This window comes from Ambystoma mexicanum, chromosome 5p (assembly GCF_040938575.1).
Source record: "Ambystoma mexicanum isolate Mex_15411 chromosome 5p, UKY_AmexF1_1, whole genome shotgun sequence".
In the NCBI taxonomy this organism is placed as follows: domain Eukaryota; kingdom Metazoa; phylum Chordata; class Amphibia; order Caudata; family Ambystomatidae; genus Ambystoma; species Ambystoma mexicanum.
Window position 1 is genome coordinate 402,813,456 of NC_090930.1, and position 18,606 is coordinate 402,832,061.

At 44.8% G+C, this 18,606-nt stretch overlaps 1 protein-coding gene and 1 non-coding gene across 7 annotated transcripts; both read left to right on the top strand.

Moving 5' to 3' along the window:
• Positions 1 to 5,551: 5,551 nt before the first annotated feature.
• Positions 5,552 to 14,229, top strand: LOC138480967 (RNA-binding motif protein, X chromosome-like). Of its 6 annotated transcripts, none has more exons than XR_011274175.1 (10): positions 5,589 to 5,702; positions 6,435 to 6,562; positions 6,748 to 6,854; positions 6,966 to 7,122; positions 7,373 to 7,495; positions 8,190 to 8,304; positions 8,471 to 8,587; positions 10,751 to 10,827; positions 13,785 to 13,872; positions 14,037 to 14,229. XR_011274175.1 is itself a non-coding variant. In XM_069612786.1 (9 exons), the coding sequence occupies exons 2-9, from the start codon at positions 6,454 to 6,456 to the stop codon at positions 11,846 to 11,848; spliced, it is 1,065 nt and encodes a 354-aa protein (XP_069468887.1). In that variant the 5' UTR covers positions 5,552 to 5,702; positions 6,435 to 6,453; the 3' UTR covers positions 11,849 to 12,116. The 6 variants fall into 6 exon arrangements, 4 of the variants coding, with proteins under 4 accessions (XP_069468887.1, XP_069468886.1, XP_069468888.1 ...); XR_011274176.1 differs by having other exon boundaries at positions 6,966 to 7,074; XM_069612786.1 differs by lacking the exons at positions 13,785 to 13,872; positions 14,037 to 14,229 and adding an exon at positions 11,541 to 12,116 and having other exon boundaries at positions 5,552 to 5,702; positions 6,966 to 7,074.
• Positions 6,605 to 6,674, top strand: LOC138481872 (small nucleolar RNA SNORD61). Its single transcript, XR_011274464.1, has one exon. It is a non-coding gene; the product is annotated as a small nucleolar RNA SNORD61 (small nucleolar RNA).
• Positions 14,230 to 18,606: the final 4,377 nt, after the last annotated feature.

Here is an 18,606-nt window from a genome sequence, read left to right on the forward strand (position 1 = left end):
TGGCCCCCTTTGAGACAATACATGGCAGATATGCCCTCGACGGTGCAATCTCCTGCCCTCTCCTTGGACCACGCTCAATAGTGCAAGCCTGGGGCCGGCTGGCCTTCCATTTCGGAATTTGAGGGGGACTGGAGTGAACACTTTCTCCTCCTGTTGTACGCTACTGACTACCTGGAGCTGTATGTCTATACTTGGCGCTAATGTTTTGTGTCGGGTTGGGGGGGGTGGGTGGTACGAATCCGTGGGCTGGAGGTAACCTGTTGTTGTTTGCTTGTTATTTGAAACTCAATAAAGAACGTTTTTTTTTTAAAAGGACATCCTGGTCTCCAACCCAGGCCTCCCTATCACTGACACCTATACCAGTGCCGCTTCCAAGGAATCTCTCACCGACATCCTCTTTGTCGTTCCTTCACCAGACCTATGGACCCCTCATATGGTCTCCGTGCTCTCTCCTATCTCCTCTTCTCCCATCAATGGTGGCACCCGTTGGGACGCCCTCCTGGCCTCCTTCCATTCCTCTAAGGTCATTGTTAATGTCTACTCAAATGGGACCGTCCTGATCCAAGGCCCTCAGGCCAACCTTCATCTCTTTGATAGACGCTTCCCGCGCCTCATCAACTTCCTCTCTTCTCCTGCTGTCCCCTCCCCCCTTTGCCTGACTACCTCGCCTCCCCCTTCTGCCTCCTCGTGGGCTACCTTGCCTCCTCCTTCCCACTCTGCCCCCTCTCGGGCTCCCGCTACACCTCCGAAAGGCGTACCTCTGATCTGTATCCCTCACTGGAAGTCCTACAAGGATGGCAACCTTCTCCATATTGCCACTCTAAACTCTTGCTCTGCTGTCAAACACGCCTCTGATATCTGCTGCCTTCTGGAAGAACTTGACCTTGATGTCCTCGGTCTCACAGAGACATGGTTCACAACCAGCTCTGGCACCAGCTTTGACACTCTCCTACCTGACGGCTACAGACTTGGAGGTGAAAAATGATTCCACCCAATTTCAATCGCTACAATAAAAATGTGTAAATATGGTACTTGAAAAATAATGTGATGCTATATATGATATTTTAATGTTATTGTTATGAAATTGCCCACCCGTTCATGGTGAGTTTGGTGATGGTTTATACATGTTTCAACAGGGGCAGACAGAAGACAATGCCTTGAGAGGGGAACAAGGTGAAGTTAAAGTCGTCTACCGTTTGGGGCGCAAGTTTGGATATTCGTTCAGCAAAAGAAAGAGGAAGGACTATGGTGACAGCTTGTGTTATAGAGGATGTGAGGAGTTGTAATTGGATTGAGAAATCACGTGATTTCAAAAACGCAGTACTACAAATACCAACATGATTATCTGTTTCCGGCCATTAGTGATGCTTGGAAAATTGAACAATTGTCTCTAGCAAGTACATTCGAAGGCAAACGATTCAGGCTAGCCGGCGATGGACAGTGCGACAGCCCTGGATTTTCTGCCAAGTACTACACCTACCACTTTCAGGACATGGATAGTAAGAAAATTGTGAGTACGGTGGTTGTGCAGGTAACACAATGTACATCTGCAGTGGCCATGGAGAAACTAGGATTTATAAAATCAGTGGAATATCTACAATCGAGGGGAATGCACATCGACCGCATAGCCACGGACAGACACGTTTCAATTGCCAAGACAATGAGAGAGCAGTTCCCACATATTAAACATCAATTTGACGTATGGCATCTTGCTAAATCAATCAATAAGAAAATCTTGGCTGCAGGGAAAAAAAAAGGTTTGGAAAGTATTTCAGAGTGGTCCCAGTCTATCAGCAAGCATCTTTGGTGGAGCTCCAAAACTTGTGAAGGGTCAGTGGAAATACTACTTGAAAAATGGCGGTCACTGATGCACCACTGTACCAACGTGCACCGCTGGTCAGAAAACCTACATTTCCACCAATGTGAACATGGCTCTTTGTCCCCAGTGGAGGCACGGAAGAAGAAGTGGTTGAATCCATCTTCACCGACACACAAAGCCATTGAGAAGATTGTTTTCCATAAAACTCTATCAAGAGATTTGAGGGGACTGACAGAATTCTGTCACACAGGAGGTTTGGAGGTGTTCCACAATTTGTGCCTAAAGTACAGGCCAAAGCGCTTGCATTTCAGCATACAGGGCATGAGACATAGGACTCTACTTGCCGTCTTGGCCCATAACGAGAATCTCGGCCGTGAACAATCTAGGACTACGGGTAATGTAAGGATGCCTCGCTACACTAAGGCCTTTTCAAAAAGAAGTAAGCAATGGCTGATCAAACCAGTCTATGAGGAAATGGAGTTCGACTTTGTCAAAAGCCTCATTGCTGCTGTATTAGAGAAGCACAGATATGGAATTTTGAATTTTTCTGTGCAGAGCACTGATCCATTGCCACCCAACTTTGCCACTGTGCCATGTCCACCCAAAGGAGAGCTGGTTGTGAAGTACAAATCCCGGTTTAAATAATTGTAATACAATTGTCTTTTTGTAAATAAATGTTATTGTACAGTGTACATACAAAGTACGCTAACCCTAACCCCTACCTTCACCATCCTGGGTGGCGAACAACCTGGGTGTCATTTTGAATTTTCTCTCTATTCACCTCATATTGCTGACCTTGTCTATATGTGTATGTATATATTTTTGTTGATGTAACTAATTTTCGCAATCTCATGTAAATGCTGCGCACTGTTAACCGAGGGGAGGCTTGCGTACTGCAAATAATAAAACAAACAACAAATCTCACTTTCAACTCAACTCCTCGGGTACTTTATACTTTCCCTGACCTTCCCCAAAAAAATTAAAGTCTCCATAGTTATGGTTCTTTGGGGCTTCAAAGCTCGCAGACAATGAGGACAAAATTGGGGGCCTTAGAACGCGCCAAGCGAGCTGTTGCAGATGGGAGAGAAGCCAGTTCGCATTTGCACATTGAGGCGCAGTACATAGATGGATTTGAAACTTCAAGTTCTCACAGATGGCTTTACTACGGGATGTTGCAAAGAAAGAATGTATGCTCATTTCTAGTGAAGGTCAGCGGCTTTGATTTTCAGCTCGCGCCCTGAAGAGGCCCACAACTCGCACTGGCAGTATAAGGTTCTATTTTTTTTTACCTTGAAAGACAGGGACCATGCCGAAAGAACTTCATTTGAAGGGGGGGGTGCAATAACGTAAGAGACGATAAGGCAGAAAATTCTGAAACTAGACCGAGTTTCATGTTAGCTCAGTATACGAAAAATCATTGTCAAGAGCACAGTGGGATTTACGGACTGCATTACGCAGAGACACAATGGAAATTGCAAATATAATGTAAGTAACTCTTTAGACGCTTTTATACCGGAATGAAGAATTAATGAATGGATGCATGAATAAATGAATGAATGAAGAGCTAGGAAAACGTTTGTGGGATCGTCCTTGTAGTGGGCACATGGGCATGCAGGTCCACATTCTACACACATGTAGACAAACATTTGTTTCTCATTGTGTGCTAACCTCGATTTATTTTGTTATTTTTCGCATTGATTTTAGAGCCGAACATACGCCATTGCACTATCCTTGAAAGCAAATAGTTTCACCTCGGCCGTAATAAATAAAATGAATAATATTAATAAAGATCGGCTGGCGAGACTAATTATAAATTTTATGTTTTCAAAACAGGTATATCCTTCCCTACTGCTACTGCCACCAGTTTCAGGCCCCGGCAGATGTTTTTTTCAACCGCCAGCTGCAGCTTCTTGTAAACAACTGCACCACTTTGACGATTTTATGGGACGATCGCCAAGGACCCATATGCCATTATGCGGTACTAGCGGCTGGAAGCAACAAATCAACCTTTACGCTGGCCTAGTGCCTACTTGATGGAACAGCCTTGCGGTTCACTGTGCGGCCAAAGTGCTTCTTTTAATGAAAACCAACACCCTGTGTACCATAAAGGAACAGCTCGTGACTCACGATAAACTTTTACGGATTTGCGGATAGAGATAAAAGAAAATAAATGGCATTCCGAGTTCATATGGCAATTGCTGAATATTCTATAAACATTTAATGTCAAATAAATGTACTTTACCAAATGTACCGTGTTGCAGTTTGATTTAAAAGTACAGTTTCATATTCCGAATTGTGGCGCGCTGTGTTGTGAATTGATCTGTGTTGGTTTCCGGGTTCTGTGTGAAGTCGCATAGAAGACGACAGGGCGCGTTTGCCTACGCAGCACAGAAACGTCACGGAGAGAGGCGGGGAATATGAATGTTTTGATAATGTCAGGCTCAGGGGCGGGGGATATGATTTAGTGCCGCAAAAGCAGGTCAGCCAGGGCGATGCAGCAAGTGATAAGATTATCACAAAATGGCAGCGCCCTACTGCCTGTTTTCGTGTGTGTTTAATGGACGAAAACTCAGGTAAGGTCCATAAGAAATTTTTCTAAAATCGAGCGACTTAGGCTTAAAAACACATGGCCGACCCGTAGGGGCAATAAAAAATGTTCACCGAACCATTCCTTTAACAACTTATGAAAAACGGACTACAAATTCATTGGTTTTGTTGGGAATTGTAGTTCTTTGCTGTTATTGTTTTTCATAATTGTTTTGAATTTTGCTGCTCGTGTAGTAAAGAGAAGTTCAGAGCATAATCGTTCGCCTCCGAGTCCGAATGTACGGAAAATCTGTATTGCCCACCCGCTCAGGAAGAGATATGTCATAGAGTATATATTTTTTCGACAGGTGCAGAAAGAAGTTGTCTACCAGTTGGGCGCAAAATATTCGATTGTGCAATCAGCAGCAGAAAGAGGAAAGAGTTTGGAGTAGTCAGTGTTTATAAGGGAAAGTGTGATGTGAAGGGACTGGGAAGGTCACGTGGTTTTATGGACTTATGAAAAATGAACTACAAATATTACTGCAGTTCTTGGGAATTGTAGTTTTATGTTAGATTTGTTTTTCATAATTGTTTGTTTAAACTTTGCTGCTCGGGAAATAAAGAGAAGATCAGAGCATAAGCTTTCCCCGCCCAGTCTTTAGTAGAATCATGATTTTCGGTAACGAATGTGTGGGAAATGTGTATTTACCATAATCAACAATGTAATGAATCTCACCGATAAAATGTTAACATATCATCATCATCATTAATATAAAATAAAAAGTACATCACGTTACTTTATAATGAAAATCGTACGAAAACGACCGGTAATTAGCACATGCGGCAAACATGGCGGCGTTAACAATGCCGGTGCTGGGTACACTCCAAAACAAAACACTTCCAGTCCGATAAAACTCATCCTCGCCGTCACACACACCCAGAATGCCATCGTTTTGAAAAACAGTTACACTTTGTGCTAGCCAATAAACGGTTGCCTTGCCGACTACAAGCCTCCAACATCAGTGTAATGTTAAAAAACATCAAGGTAATAATAAAAGTCAAACAAAACGTAAGCGACTTTAAAGTTCAGGAAGTGCATTGTTGTGTAAACTCGCGAGAGTGTCCGTCTGGCGTCTTCTTGTCGTTGGGATGGCTCTTCAAAGGCAAGAGTCGGCGATTTCCTGCTGGAGAGATGATATTCACCGAACTCGCGAGAAGACGTGACCCTTACGCGTGTACGTCACCTAATCTCCTCCCACCAGAATACGTAAACCTTTCGTCACCACGGCATGGTTTATAAGGGAGGCGTTCTTTGTTTCACGTTCATTTTGTGCACAGCGGTTCACTGTAGTTGAAGGTGAGTGAAGGGGGTTTCACGGAGTTGGTTCCACACGTTAGGTTTTTTATTTATTAAAACCAAATGCTAACTAAATATATTACCTGCCATATTGCAATTATCTGGTGTTGTATTTTGGTAGAGTATTATGCGGTTACCGTTTTTGAAGCTCATACGTCAGCGCGCTTGGGCGAAGCCGCCATTTTGTAAAATAACCCACGCGGTTTTTCTTCGAAAACGTCAGTTCTTTAGATGCCCCTAGTGTATACTAGCACCATATCTGTTCGTTTGAATCGACTCCTAATCGTACTATTTAAATTTATGTGTTTAAATAGTCTAAAGTATTTAGTAGTCGGGTGTACCTGATTTTAAATTAACTCGACGTGCGCATACACCATAATTTCGTCAATTATCGTAAAGGGCTCAGTTTGCTTCACTAGCCGCGGTCAAATACGATATTTAAGCGGCTGGGTACTGCGTGGGGTTGGTTCTGTAATCTCTATACGAATCGATTTTACTGAGTTCCATGCGACGGTTGGGTTTTGAAAGGCTGGCCTTTAGTGTGTTTCTCCTGAACCGACGTTGCACTATTCCCGTTGTCTGCGAGCCGCGCGGGATTCCTTCTGTCCCTTCGCGTGCATTTGGCTACGTTGGGCGCCATTTTGTCTCTGCTTTTTTGGTATGTGGGCGTCGCCCTTTCACGTCTGTACGCGCGAGTTTTTGTTCGGTGGCGCTAATTTTATTTTCTTTCAGGTTTTGGAGCCCATTCAAAATGGTTGAAGCCGATCGCCCAGGCAAACTGTTCATTGGCGGGCTCAATCCGGAGACCAATGAGAAGGCTCTGGAGTCGTGTTTCGGCAAATATGGGCGTATTGCAGAAGGTATGTTTTCGTTGGTGATATTATTTTTTTGCGTAGTATCCCCAAATGATGATTACAATGGCATTGATGGGCGGTGATATAGCCTGTTTGTCCTCTAAGAAGTTCTGATGGAAACGTTTTGGGTGTTTTGGCTTAGTTGCCTTGCGTAGTTAGACTGACTTGACCTGGTTGTATTTTTATTTTAGTCCTTTTGATGAAGGATCGTGAAACTAGCAAATCCAGAGGTTTTGCTTTCGTTACTTTCGAGAGTCCAGCTGATGCCAAGGATGCTGCAAGAGACATGAACGGAAAGGTAACGCCATTAAATGCACAAGTACAGCCGAATGCCAATAACGTGCAGGTTGTCTTTATATGAGCGCCGATGGCTTGGAATGTTCCGTTTTAAATCTCTACTTTGTTGTAGGCGCTGGATGGCAAACCAATCAAGGTCGAACAAGCCACGAAACCTGCATTTGAAACCGGCGCTAGACGTGGACCTCCACCGCCTCCAAGAAGCCGTGGCCCTCCAAGAGGTATGAGGGGTGGCCAGTGGGGCAGCAGTGGAGGCCCTCCCGAAAGAGGTACCTATCGAATCCCCTGCAATAGTTTTATTTCCGGAAGTTCTTCAGGCTCGAAATGTTTGGTTTAAAAGGGTGAACATGGATGATGGCAATTTCCATAAATGTCAGCTGAACCCCATGCGAGTTAGCCCCCACATAGCGTGAGGTTTTTGACGATGCGTGCTTACTTGCTGCGCTTGCGATGTCGGAACTGCTGGTTTTTTTTTTTGGCCCCGTCACAAATTCACCCAAATGTCCTTGTATACCATAGGCGGTTCTTCTTCTAGAGGACTACCCATGAAGAGGGGCCCACCACCAAGAAGTGGCGGCCCTCCGCCTAAAAGGTCTGCACCTTCAGGACCAATTCGCAGCAGTGGTGGAATGGGAGGGAGAGGTAGGTTTATGTTCAGTGGTATTGTTTGCAAGCCAGTGCCCATGTTCAATGCACCACGTGTAAAATTCTGATGTCAGTGACCAGTACAACATTGGGGTCACACTTCTGCAAGTACAGATTTCAATTGGACACGTGAAAGCTAGAGTGGGCAGCTTTTATATCGATAACGTTTTAACCAAGCGTTATAAATAACCTACCCTTCCACAATGAAACTAGCGCCTAGATACCCACGGGTTATGTGCGCTGTAAATGAAGGAAAACATGCCGTAGAACCAGGCTGTCATACTAGCATAGTATGACATACAAAGGCTTTCTGTGCGGTTTAACTATTGGTTGAGCTGGTCAGATATGTGGTCAAACAAGTTGCGCATCTGTCGTAAAAGTGGTAACTGTTATCCCCTTTTTTTTGTACTGCAAATGTCCCCGGTTGACTGAAGTTATATTGCAGTATACTACCCCGAGAATTTTTTTGGTAGTTGGTCCTAATGCAGTTGACAAGCGCTAGCACTTCGTAACAGATGATTTTTATCCGTCTCTTCTGAAGAATTAGGCAGTCGGAACCTCGTGAATATATATGGGCATCCTTTCAATGACTAGTTTGACATGCCAATTTGTAATGGTCAGTTATGGTTTCTACGAGAGAAGCAAGCACTTTGTCGCATGTTACTAATTTCATGTCGCTTTTCCCCTTAAGCTCATTTGTCACGAGAACGTGATGGATATGGTGGTCCTCCCCGCAGAGATTCGCTGCCATCAAGAAGGGATGTTTACATGTCTCCACGTGATGATGGCTATGGTGGTAAAGACAGGTATGCTTTATGCAGAGAAGAGTTCTTGCACTGCTTGGGTTCATGCATTGGCTAATGTTCCGCTTTTTAGTTGGATTACTTCACTGTGTTTGCAGGGAGATTTGTGGCGCTGGGTAACTGGTATAGTTTGAGTGATCTTAAGTAAATCTTTCTCTTCCCTTTTCAGTTATTCGAGCAGAGATTATCAAAATTCGCGGGATTCTAGAGATTATGCTCCACCACCAAGAGATTATGCATACCGGGAATATTCCAGCCGTGATGATTATGGATCCAGGGGATACAGGTATGCAACCGTTGCTTAGCGTTGTCCTTGACATAGCAGTGAGTGGGGTTTTAAGGAGAAGTTGGGGCTCGTGTGTGGGGGGCAGGGGGGTTGTGGGCAAAATGCGGCATCCGAGGGACCATGTATGGCACTCAACAAAGGTACATAAATTAGTGCGCGCACAAGCTTCACTGTATGGAGTTGTGCACTGGATGTTGTGGGGCCGAGTAGGAGATTGGAGCGTTGAGCAAGGGTAGCATGTTTGGAAGTAAGGTCAGGTGTTAAGGGTTGTGGTGGGCAGGCAGGTTCCTTGCACTGTGGAGAAACTGGGAGGGTGAGGGGCACGCTACATGTTCCCAATGTTGAATACATGCTGCATTTCAGTTTGTGTTCTCCAAGTGCTTACAGATCAGTCTCAATTGGTCTAAAGGAATTCTGGTAGCTGTAGTCTATTTTGGTAACCAGGAACAAACTCCCTTGCACTGTCGCTGTTTGGAAACGTGCACTGTGATATTTGACTGCTCTCCCTGCCCCCTGTGAGCTCCAGTGCATTACACACACATGTCAATTGGGGGAATTGCATACAACTACACATGTAAATGGACCCCATAGCACCACCAGATTATCGTACAAGTTAAGAAGCCCGTTCCATCAGTCATACATGGATTCTGTATTTGGATGTCCAAATAGACCCTCTTATGATTTGGAATAGTTTTACAGAACAATCTTAATCTTACCTGACCACCTTCAGCTATCCAGTTATGGTGCACCTTTTCTCAATGCCAGTACACTTGTTCTCTTCCTGGCCACCCTCTATGGGCTCTTATTCCTAACATCTTCACCTTCTCAGACATTTCTCCATTTCCTCACCTTCCCGATGTCTAGAGCTCTGGTCCTCTCCTGTCTGGACTACTGTAACTTGGACTAATCTAGAATAGGGCTGCAAGACATCTTTACTCGGGCACAGGGGCTGCATCGCCAGCTCTAAAATATCTCCTGGCTCCCAGTTGCAACAATGTTCAAATTGAAAATCCTTGCATCATCCATAAATAAGGCTCTCTGGGGCCTGGGACTGATTGGTGGCCTGGTGGTCCGCCCCCCCCCCCCCCCCTTCAACTTCCTTGATGGTTCTGGGCTTCTGCCCAACAGCGCCTGCATGCCCCCTTTGCACTGCCCATGGGCCTATGCCCCCTTTGCACGGGCCTGCTCTGCTGGTGGGTTCATTGGGTTGTCTCCACCAGGCGTCTTTGGCACCCTCGGAGACCCTCAGCACTTAAATTTGCTCACCTTTCTCTGCACTTGCATGTTCCGAATGTCACAAGGACAAGTAGTGCTGCTGTCTTTTCTATATTGCCGATATTTTGGCAGACTCCTTTTGCTGTAATTTAATCTTCATTCTCCTGGTTCTACAGTTCTAGGCCTTACAGCTGCAATATGCAAGTACAGGTGCCATGGCCACGAAGCTTTTTGTGTACTCTTCACGAAGTTAATGGGAAGCTTCCATTTGTCAGTCTGATTGCAGGTTGGCGCTACTGGGGTGTTTCCGCGTCTCGAAGCTTCATTTGCCATTACATTTTGGTGCCTCCGTGTAGCTCGGGTGTGTTAATCCTGTGGAGTAATCTTGTTTAATGCACTGCTGGTATCCGTTGTCTTAAAATGGCGGCTGCAGGTGCTGCTGCCAGTTTGTGCCGACAGTTTTCACTGAAGCAGGAGTTGGTGTGTGAAGGAAGGGGGGGGGGGGCTATCGGACTTAGTTTAGGGGGGGCGCATAACATTGACATTGTTGGGACTGTCGGGCCTGGGGCACATTGCAGCAGAATTAAGCAGTAGATTAAACGATTTTGTGGGTAACAGATGTTTTACTTCCGATTCGTTCTTGGTATAAAGTATGTGCAGCCTATTTCACGAGCAAGTTTTAACTGATGGCATAATGAAGACCATATGATAACAAGGTACCTTCATTCTCGACAGTACAACCGTGTTCAGTCGTTCCACCAAGGTAGCCATGACAAGTCCCTACAAACCGAACTGTCTTTGTCCTGTGGACTATGCTACTTAGTATGCTTCTTGGCCAGTGCCACCAGAAGACGAATTTACTTGTATTGCTTATTTTATGGATTAGTCATTTTGGCACTTGGTTGGGCGTAATTTTAGAAATGTTAATGACTATATCCTGTTTTTCAGTGACAGAGATGGGTATGCTCGGGATAGGGACTACGATCATCCAAGTGGCTCTTACCGAGATTCGTATGATGGTTACGGTAAGCATCTATTTTAAATTGTATTTTATGCATTTTAATCCGTTAACAAGCACAGGAAGTACTAGATCGCCCCCATCAGAGCAATACATCAAATCAGAGCACTAATAGTATGCAAACAAATTAGTCAAATGTCAACAATGGAATATGGCTCCATCTGCTATAAAAGAAGCCGTTTGGATGTTACAAAAGTTCTAATGACCTGAAGCAGTCTTCAGCACCTCAAGAACCAGTTATACTAAATTGGCAGCTCGTGTTAAATACAAAGCTGACTGCCGCAATCCCCTAATGCATGGCCTCATATACAGGCTCTTCAGATAAAGCCTGCTCTTTACTGCCGTTAAGTTGCTCCCTATTTACACGGCCTTCCGTGGCAAACCAAATTGCAGTCTACAGACAGTGCAAATCTACAGTTGGTTCAAAAAACCATGTCCCCACTTTTATGGTCACGTTTTTATCCACAATTAATTTCAACTTAACGAGGCAGTTGTCAGGCCAAATGCACAGCAACCCCATGTGGCAAATTATAACTTCCTGGATGCAAATTAATCCAAATGGGCAATCTACAATTGCGGTCCAAACAAAATGCAACTATTAAGCCCCACTGGCAACATTTGTTGAACATCACTGGATGCTAAATATTATACATCTGTAAATTAAAATCAGTAATGCACTTAACTTAGTGTTGCACTATCACCTGACCATTGACCCTGCAGGTAACTCACGTAGTGCTCCGCCTGCACGAGGTCCACCGCCATCATATGGTGGAAGCAGTCGATATGATGATTACAGCAGCTCACGGGATGGCTATGGTGGAGGTCGAGACAGTTACTCAAGCAGAAATGAAATCTACTCAAGTGGTCGTGAGCGTGTTGGCAGACAAGAGCGTGGTATCCCCCCTCCAATGGATAGAGGCTACCCTCCACCACGTGATTCATACAGCAGTTCAAGCCGTGGAGCCCCAAGAGGTGGGGGGCGAGGAGCAAGCAGATCTGATAGAGGTGGTGGCAGGAGCAGATATTAAACAAAAAAACTTGCTTGGGACATTTTTTCTTTAAAAACACATGGAGCTTGTTCTGTCTTTCCAGAGGACTTTACCAGAAGAAGTTGTTGTTTTTATTTAACTTTTTTATTGCCTGTAAGTTCCACCTCATTTTATGCTTTTGTGAGGAAAGGTTAATATGCTTGGTTTAATTTCAAAACTGTTAACTACTTCCAACCAGATGTTAAATGTGTTAGTCTGAGCTGTGTATTAGCATTGTAATTTTTCAAGTAAAGTTTCTCTGAAACAAGCCAATATATACTTTTTTTTTTCCTTTGATGAATGCTTCAGTTCTAGTACTTGCCACACATTGAGACCGTCATCTAAATGGAGTTTACATACCACTTTCATTCAAAACACTATGGGAGCTGTAAACCACAAATCCAATCGTCAATGGAAAATTCTACTTGTATTCTTTGGATACCACTTGGGGGTGAGCTGTAAATGGAAGCTTCAACAATACCACTTAAAAATGAGGGCTGCCTTTTGGTTCTTTTCAGGGTGCACGTTTAGTTCACCATTGCCTCTAAAAACCATGTCTGGTGAAACTAACCCATTAACATGCTACCTATGCCCCAGCACAATAGAACTTAAACGATGCAATAGGGTAAAGCTATTCCAAATGACATCAAATGTGATGTGACGGGTTGGGTAGTGTTTCCGAATCTGCTGAATTACCCAGCCATCCCTAATTTTGCAGAGGAAGTAGTTTATGGACAACTTGTACCCTGAAGGACGCGAAGGTAAATCTCAACAAAGACCAATGCCATCTCATGATCAAAATACGTTTCCCATTAGATAACAAATGGGATGGTGCGGTCTAATAACACGGCTACCTCTAAAAAACCCCCTTGTAGCCGTAAACATCTAGCCTGATCCCAATTTCAGATGGCAAATGAACGTGTACATTCTTTCTTTGCAACCTACAGTGATTCCAAAGCGCTCATAGTAAAACCTCGCATCTGACATCCCATTATCAAATGCCTCCTGCATTTGTGTTCACTAGCCAGATGGATGGCACTCATCAAATGGATTATCCGAATGTCTAACTACCCTGACATAGTATGATCATTTCACTTAAAACTGCCAAACAATGTTACTAATAATTTCTTTGCAACTGCAGTCTCGTTCACTATCTTAAATGGAAATTCGAGCATACACAGTAATTGAAGGCAACTGCAACGGATAGTGCTGCATAAGCCCATGGATTGTTCAATTCCCCAAAATCCTAACCTAGTCAAAGATGCTCATCCCACTTCAAGGTGCCAAACATGTTACTGTGTTAAATCTTTTTGCAAATCTACAGTATCTCCTTTCAAGGATCAGCTTTCAAAGCTGAAAGGGGGTGGGTGGGGAATAAAGATACCGTCAAAACAAATTTAAGACATCCGTATGCAAAGGAATCGCGCAACCTTGTGGTCAACAGACAAAAGAATCTCAGGTCAACAAAGAATCTCAAGTCAACGACAAAGATGGTAAGCAAAGAATCAGTTACTCGTCTTATTTCACTTCCATAGTACACTGACATCTTGTCAAAGGAAATTCATTCTGGGGATTTCGTATGGAGCATTTGCCACAACAATACGGTTTCGTTGGTCTTAATTCTGAACAGCTTTGTGTATAGTAGGAAGACTAAATGTGTCTTGGATTATTCAGCCTTTGTGGAGCCATTTTTTTAATGTGGGCATTTGAGTATAATATAGTACAATCTAGGCTTAAGGCCCCGATTCACCCTGTCCAATGTTAAACATCCATGGCAATGCGGTGGTAACTAGGGTAATGGTTTTGGTCAATTGTGACGGGACATAGATGTTGAGGGGATGATTACGTCCTTTAAAAGAAACCTTTTGTTAATGGGTGGGGGTGGTGGGTTTTGTTGTTGTTTAGTGCTTTTACTTAACTGAAGTGTTTCTTACAGGTTGACTTATAAATAAGATGCTTGGGTAAACAAATCTGACGGGAGTGTGTTGGTCGGATCGCACTTGGATGCAGAACCCATCCCCACGGTAAGGGGTGCGATTAGTCTAATAAAAAAAATCCCTTTGACTTGTATCCCGCCCTGGTGTACTGCTTGTGTTCAAACAGTTGCTTGTTCTGTGCTGTTGTAATTTTGTGTAGTCTTTGTAATTTTGTGTTGTCTTTGACGCTAGTCCCAAATTGTTTTTTTCAGGTGACTGCAATCTTTGGAGATCGCTATCTAATTGGGCCCAGCTGGGAAGGACACTTTACAGAAGCAGTAGTGGACTCTTGGGGTCATTTGGAGATGGTGCGGGTGGAATAGTGAAGGCTTGCAAATTGTGTGCTGGTTTCACATATGCATATCCAGTTGGTGGCAAATGAAAATAAACGTGTTTTTCATAAGACTCCTTTTTTGTTCATTGTGTTTTAGGTTGCCTTACCCTCGCACCAATTCCAGGTTGTGGCTTTAATTATATTGCTTGCATTTATAACGAGCCTATAAACACGTGTTTCATATACCACTCCAGTATTACCCATGGATAGTTCTTTATTGTGTTCATGTGGCGGTGGGCTGCCTCGTGTACAATACTATGGAATAGGCTGGTCTAGACGGTGCACGGCTTGCTTTAAGTTGGGAGCACAAGGGTGCAGAGGGTTCCGGGCTGTACATGTACAAAAACCAACATGGTGACATTTGGGGGCTTCACAATGGGTAGCCCAGTTTAGTTGGTAGGGTACCACTGCTAAACTGAGCCACAGTCTAAATGAATGCACCCTGGTGATTAGTCTGCTCCATAACCTGACTGCAGGGCATTCAGGGGGTATGGTGGGCGGGGAGTGTGCCTTCAGGAGGCATAATGTGTTGTGCACATGCTTAGAAACCAAGAATGAAAACAAATTGCCAAAGGTAATATGGTGTATGAGTGAGAACTGGAATGTGAAGGCGGACTGCGTCTGGTTATGGCAGCAAGGTCCTGTCCCATGGAACGTGTATTTTTTTTAATGACGCCACCGCTACCTTCTTGTGCAATATATTTCGTATCTGGTTGATTTTCATTCCATACTATTTGGTGTGATGCTCTCTTGTTTGGAAGCTTAGGTGTTCATTCTATGTGGAAGTACCCAGCGGAAAGTAAACGTTGCCAGTAATGCAGCTAAAAAAGCTCGAGGCTGTGACCTTAACTACAAAGTCCTCTATCGTCCGTACTTCGTCCCCAAACCTCTTCCGCTAACTATTTGCTAATCGGAACTAACCATTGAGTGCACACGTATTTTCCATGTTGGCAATACAAAAGTATGGAGAATGATCACTAACCTGCTTCCAAACCCCATCGGCTCTCCACAAATAGCATGGTCATTGCCCTCCTTGCTCGGCTCTCCACAAATGGCATGGTCATTGCCCTCCTTGCTCTAAATCCTAACCTTGCACTCGAGCTTCCCCTATGCTTGTTCTGCGCGAACCACTAAATCCATGTCAACATCGGCCTTCCCTGTAACATTTTACCCTTATTATATTAACCCTAGCCTTACTATAATTATCCAGACCATCTACCCAACAATCAACCAAACATCACCCCTGCACCGATCGCGCAGAACCGAACTTGCTGTAATTTCATAACCTATTTAGCCTACCCCATCCCATTTTTGCCCAAAGTCAGGCAAGCCCACAACACCCTCGCTATTCTCTAGCAACACCTGTTTGGCTACTTTTACGTCGCTAAGCTTTCACTGGCAGTCCCAATTTCTAAATGTATGAGCGTACTGTATTTCTGGTTTCCACCATTAGAAATGGCATTTATGTACCTGCCCAGCTTTAAACTATCGCCTCTGCTGACAACTGAATTATCTTCACCCGTGCTACTCAATTGCTCATTTGCCACAATGTGGCTGTGCCTGCAGTCTTTCCTCAACCCTTGGCAACCTTGCCCATGGTTTTCGCCCTCGTACTACCAGTTCCCAACATTGCAAGTACACGTCAGACACATTAAACATCTAGACATGCATGGCAAACTAGACTAATGCATGTATGGCTACGTTCGTGCTCCCCCCCCCTTATAAAACATTCTTTACTCTTCCTTCCCTCCAACCAATCTGGCTTCTGCCCAAAGCACTCCAGGCACTGCCCTCACCTCTGTTCTTAACTCTCTTCTCTGCACGCTACTCCTCCATTCTCCTTGACCTTTCTGCTGCTTTTGATACTGTCGTCCCTCCTCTTCTCAACTCCCTCATTGGTTGGCTTCAAGGACATCCTTAACTGGCTCTCCTCTTAACTTTCTAACCACACCTTTTCTGTCTCGTGGGGTGGCTCCTCCTCTCCTACTTTTCCCCTTAACCAGTGTTCCCCAAGGCTCTCTCCTCGGCCCCTTTCTTTTCTCGCTCTACACCTCATTCCTAGCTCGTATATCTCCTTTTGGTATCTCTCCCCATTTCTATGTTGACACCCAGCTCTTCCTATACTTCCCCTCTCATGATAAACTCTCTTCTTGCCTTTCAGCCATTAAATCTTGGATGGCCTCACACTTCCTTACACAATGCTGAGAAAACTGAACTCCTTTTCTTCCCGGCCAACACTTTTCCTCCTCCCTCACCTCCCCCTTTATTGTCCCCCCACCCCCTCAGCTTTCCTTCTCTCCCCATAGCCATAACCTTGGGCTCCATATCGACCCTCTCCACTCTCCACATTTCTCACTGCTAAATCCTGTCGCTTTCTCCTCTACAAAATTAGTAAATCTGACCCCTCCTTACCTTCCACGCCACTAAACTCTAAATTACCCCACTCATCTCCTGGCTCTTCTACTGTTCCTCCCTTCTCTTCGGACTCGCCTCATCTCTCCCCTCTTAAATCCATCTACCACTCTGCCATCCGCTCCCTATGCCTTCTCTCACCTTGATTCCATCTCCTCCTCCCTCACCTTTCGGTTGGCTCTTTTTCACTCCCAGCTCAAGTTCCTCTTCGTTTTCAAATCACTCCATGTTCTTGCCCCCCTACCTCCTCCCTTTCTACACTTTTTTCTGTCTGCTCTGCTAATCTTTTCCTACTCTCCTCCACCCTGCGCCCCCTTCCGCTCCTCCTTCCACTGGAACCGCCTCCCGCTTCACATTTGCTCTTCTCCCTCCTACCCTTCCTTTCGCTCTTCCACCCAACACCCCGCGTTCCTTTCCTCCTCCCTTCCCCACTACTCTCACCTCTTACTCCTGCTCTTCCTTACCCTTTCCATCTAACCACCTCCTTCCTCCCTTGACCCTGCTCACAGCCTCTTTCCTTCACATTCCTGCATTCCCCCGTTCTTACCTCACCTCATCTAACATCTACTACTCCCTTGCACCTCTCCCATCCCTACACCCACCTCACCCCTGCAATTTTGTAAGTTGTTCTTTATACTGTTTTCAGGTTGTGGTTCAATTGTCCTCCTAAGCACTTTGGAGTAAAGGGCTATAAATTCAATAAAATACAAAAACAATGCCTAAGCTCCCTCCACAAATCGAGGTGTAGGTAGCCCACTCAGGTTTTATATGGAGATTCCCCCAGGACAGCAAAAACGGGACGGCCTGCTCACCAGTGGACTCTCAAATTCAGGAGCAGCCTCCCTTGGCTTACTACGTGACAAAACATCCTGCAGGGGGGATACTTTTTTGGACACTACTCGTGGACTCTACTTGGTTCTACCCAAATTGCACTGTTCGTGTCAGCTCTGTATTGTTTACCCTTGTACTCTATTGCATTTTTGGGTGTAGGCCTCTCCCACAATACAGGACCCTTGAATCTAGCTGTATTCTAAAATTGCACTGTTAGGTGTATCCCTCCCACTACAGAGGGCTCTTGAATCTACGGTATTTATCGCACACCACTAGTATGGACACAGGCCCCCCATGCATGATAGAATATGCCTATGGCTAAGCACATGGCCTAGTACACACATGGCCATCAGATTTAAACATCTGACATACCACAACACCTCTACCACGCAGCGACCACCAACCAAGGGGAATTTGGTATGCTGATCCACAAATTCAATAGCCATCTATCTAACCCCCAACAGCAGCCACCCAAGTCCTAGAACTGCAACATGCACACACCTCCTAAACTGAACTCCAACATCAGTCACCAAGGGCGTTCAACCAAGGGAAAAGCACATTGAGGCCACACGTGGGCAAAGAGCGCTATGACAAAATGCAAAGAACAATTGTAGCTGTTGAATCTTGACCCAAACATCTGCCAACATGGGGGAGCTGTCCTTTCCAGACTTGGAGCTCAGATACCGGGTTGGGGAGCCGTGTACATAATGGGAATTGTCTTCTGAAGTGTTGAATGTTTACTGATCTAAAAGCAAGAGGACTAGTACTTGGATGACGGACAAAGGGCAAGCTGCCCAGTCTGGCACATCCCACTCTCCACATCAGTCATGACACACTGGCACATTGGAATAACAGGATGCAGTCTGTGCTTGCTCACAGCCCCAGGCTAATATTAGTTTGGGGGGTGGGTGGTTAATGATTGTCCCCTCACCCCAATGCCTATAGATGGGTCGGGTGAACAGTCTGGCACCCATGGGTTGCTTAAATAAGATATTGGGAATTTTTTTATTTCATGCTGAAACACGGTCACTAAATTAGTCACTTTTCTGTCAGCAAGGTGCTAATTGCAGATTAAACCAGATTAAAAGGCAGAGGTGAGAACACTTCTGGGTGCTATCGAGGCAATCTAACTTGCTGCAAGTGCACATTTGAAGTCTTCAGTTAAGGTGGAAGCAAAGGGCAGCCTGTAACATGCAGTGCGCATG

What these genes read in the sequence shown, in the direction of transcription:
- LOC138480967 (XM_069612785.1), top strand. Translation starts at nt 6,454, where the DNA reads ATGGTTGAAGCCGATCGCCCAGGCAAACTGTTCATTGGCGGGCTCAAT. An exon ending in CAAGAGACATGAACGGAAAG is followed by an intron (nt 6,855 to 6,965) that starts GTAACGCCATTA and finishes ACTTTGTTGTAG; the next exon opens with GCGCTGGATGGCAAACCAAT. An exon ending in TGGTGGAATGGGAGGGAGAG is followed by an intron (nt 7,496 to 8,189) that starts GTAGGTTTATGT and finishes TTTCCCCTTAAG; the next exon opens with CTCATTTGTCACGAGAACGT.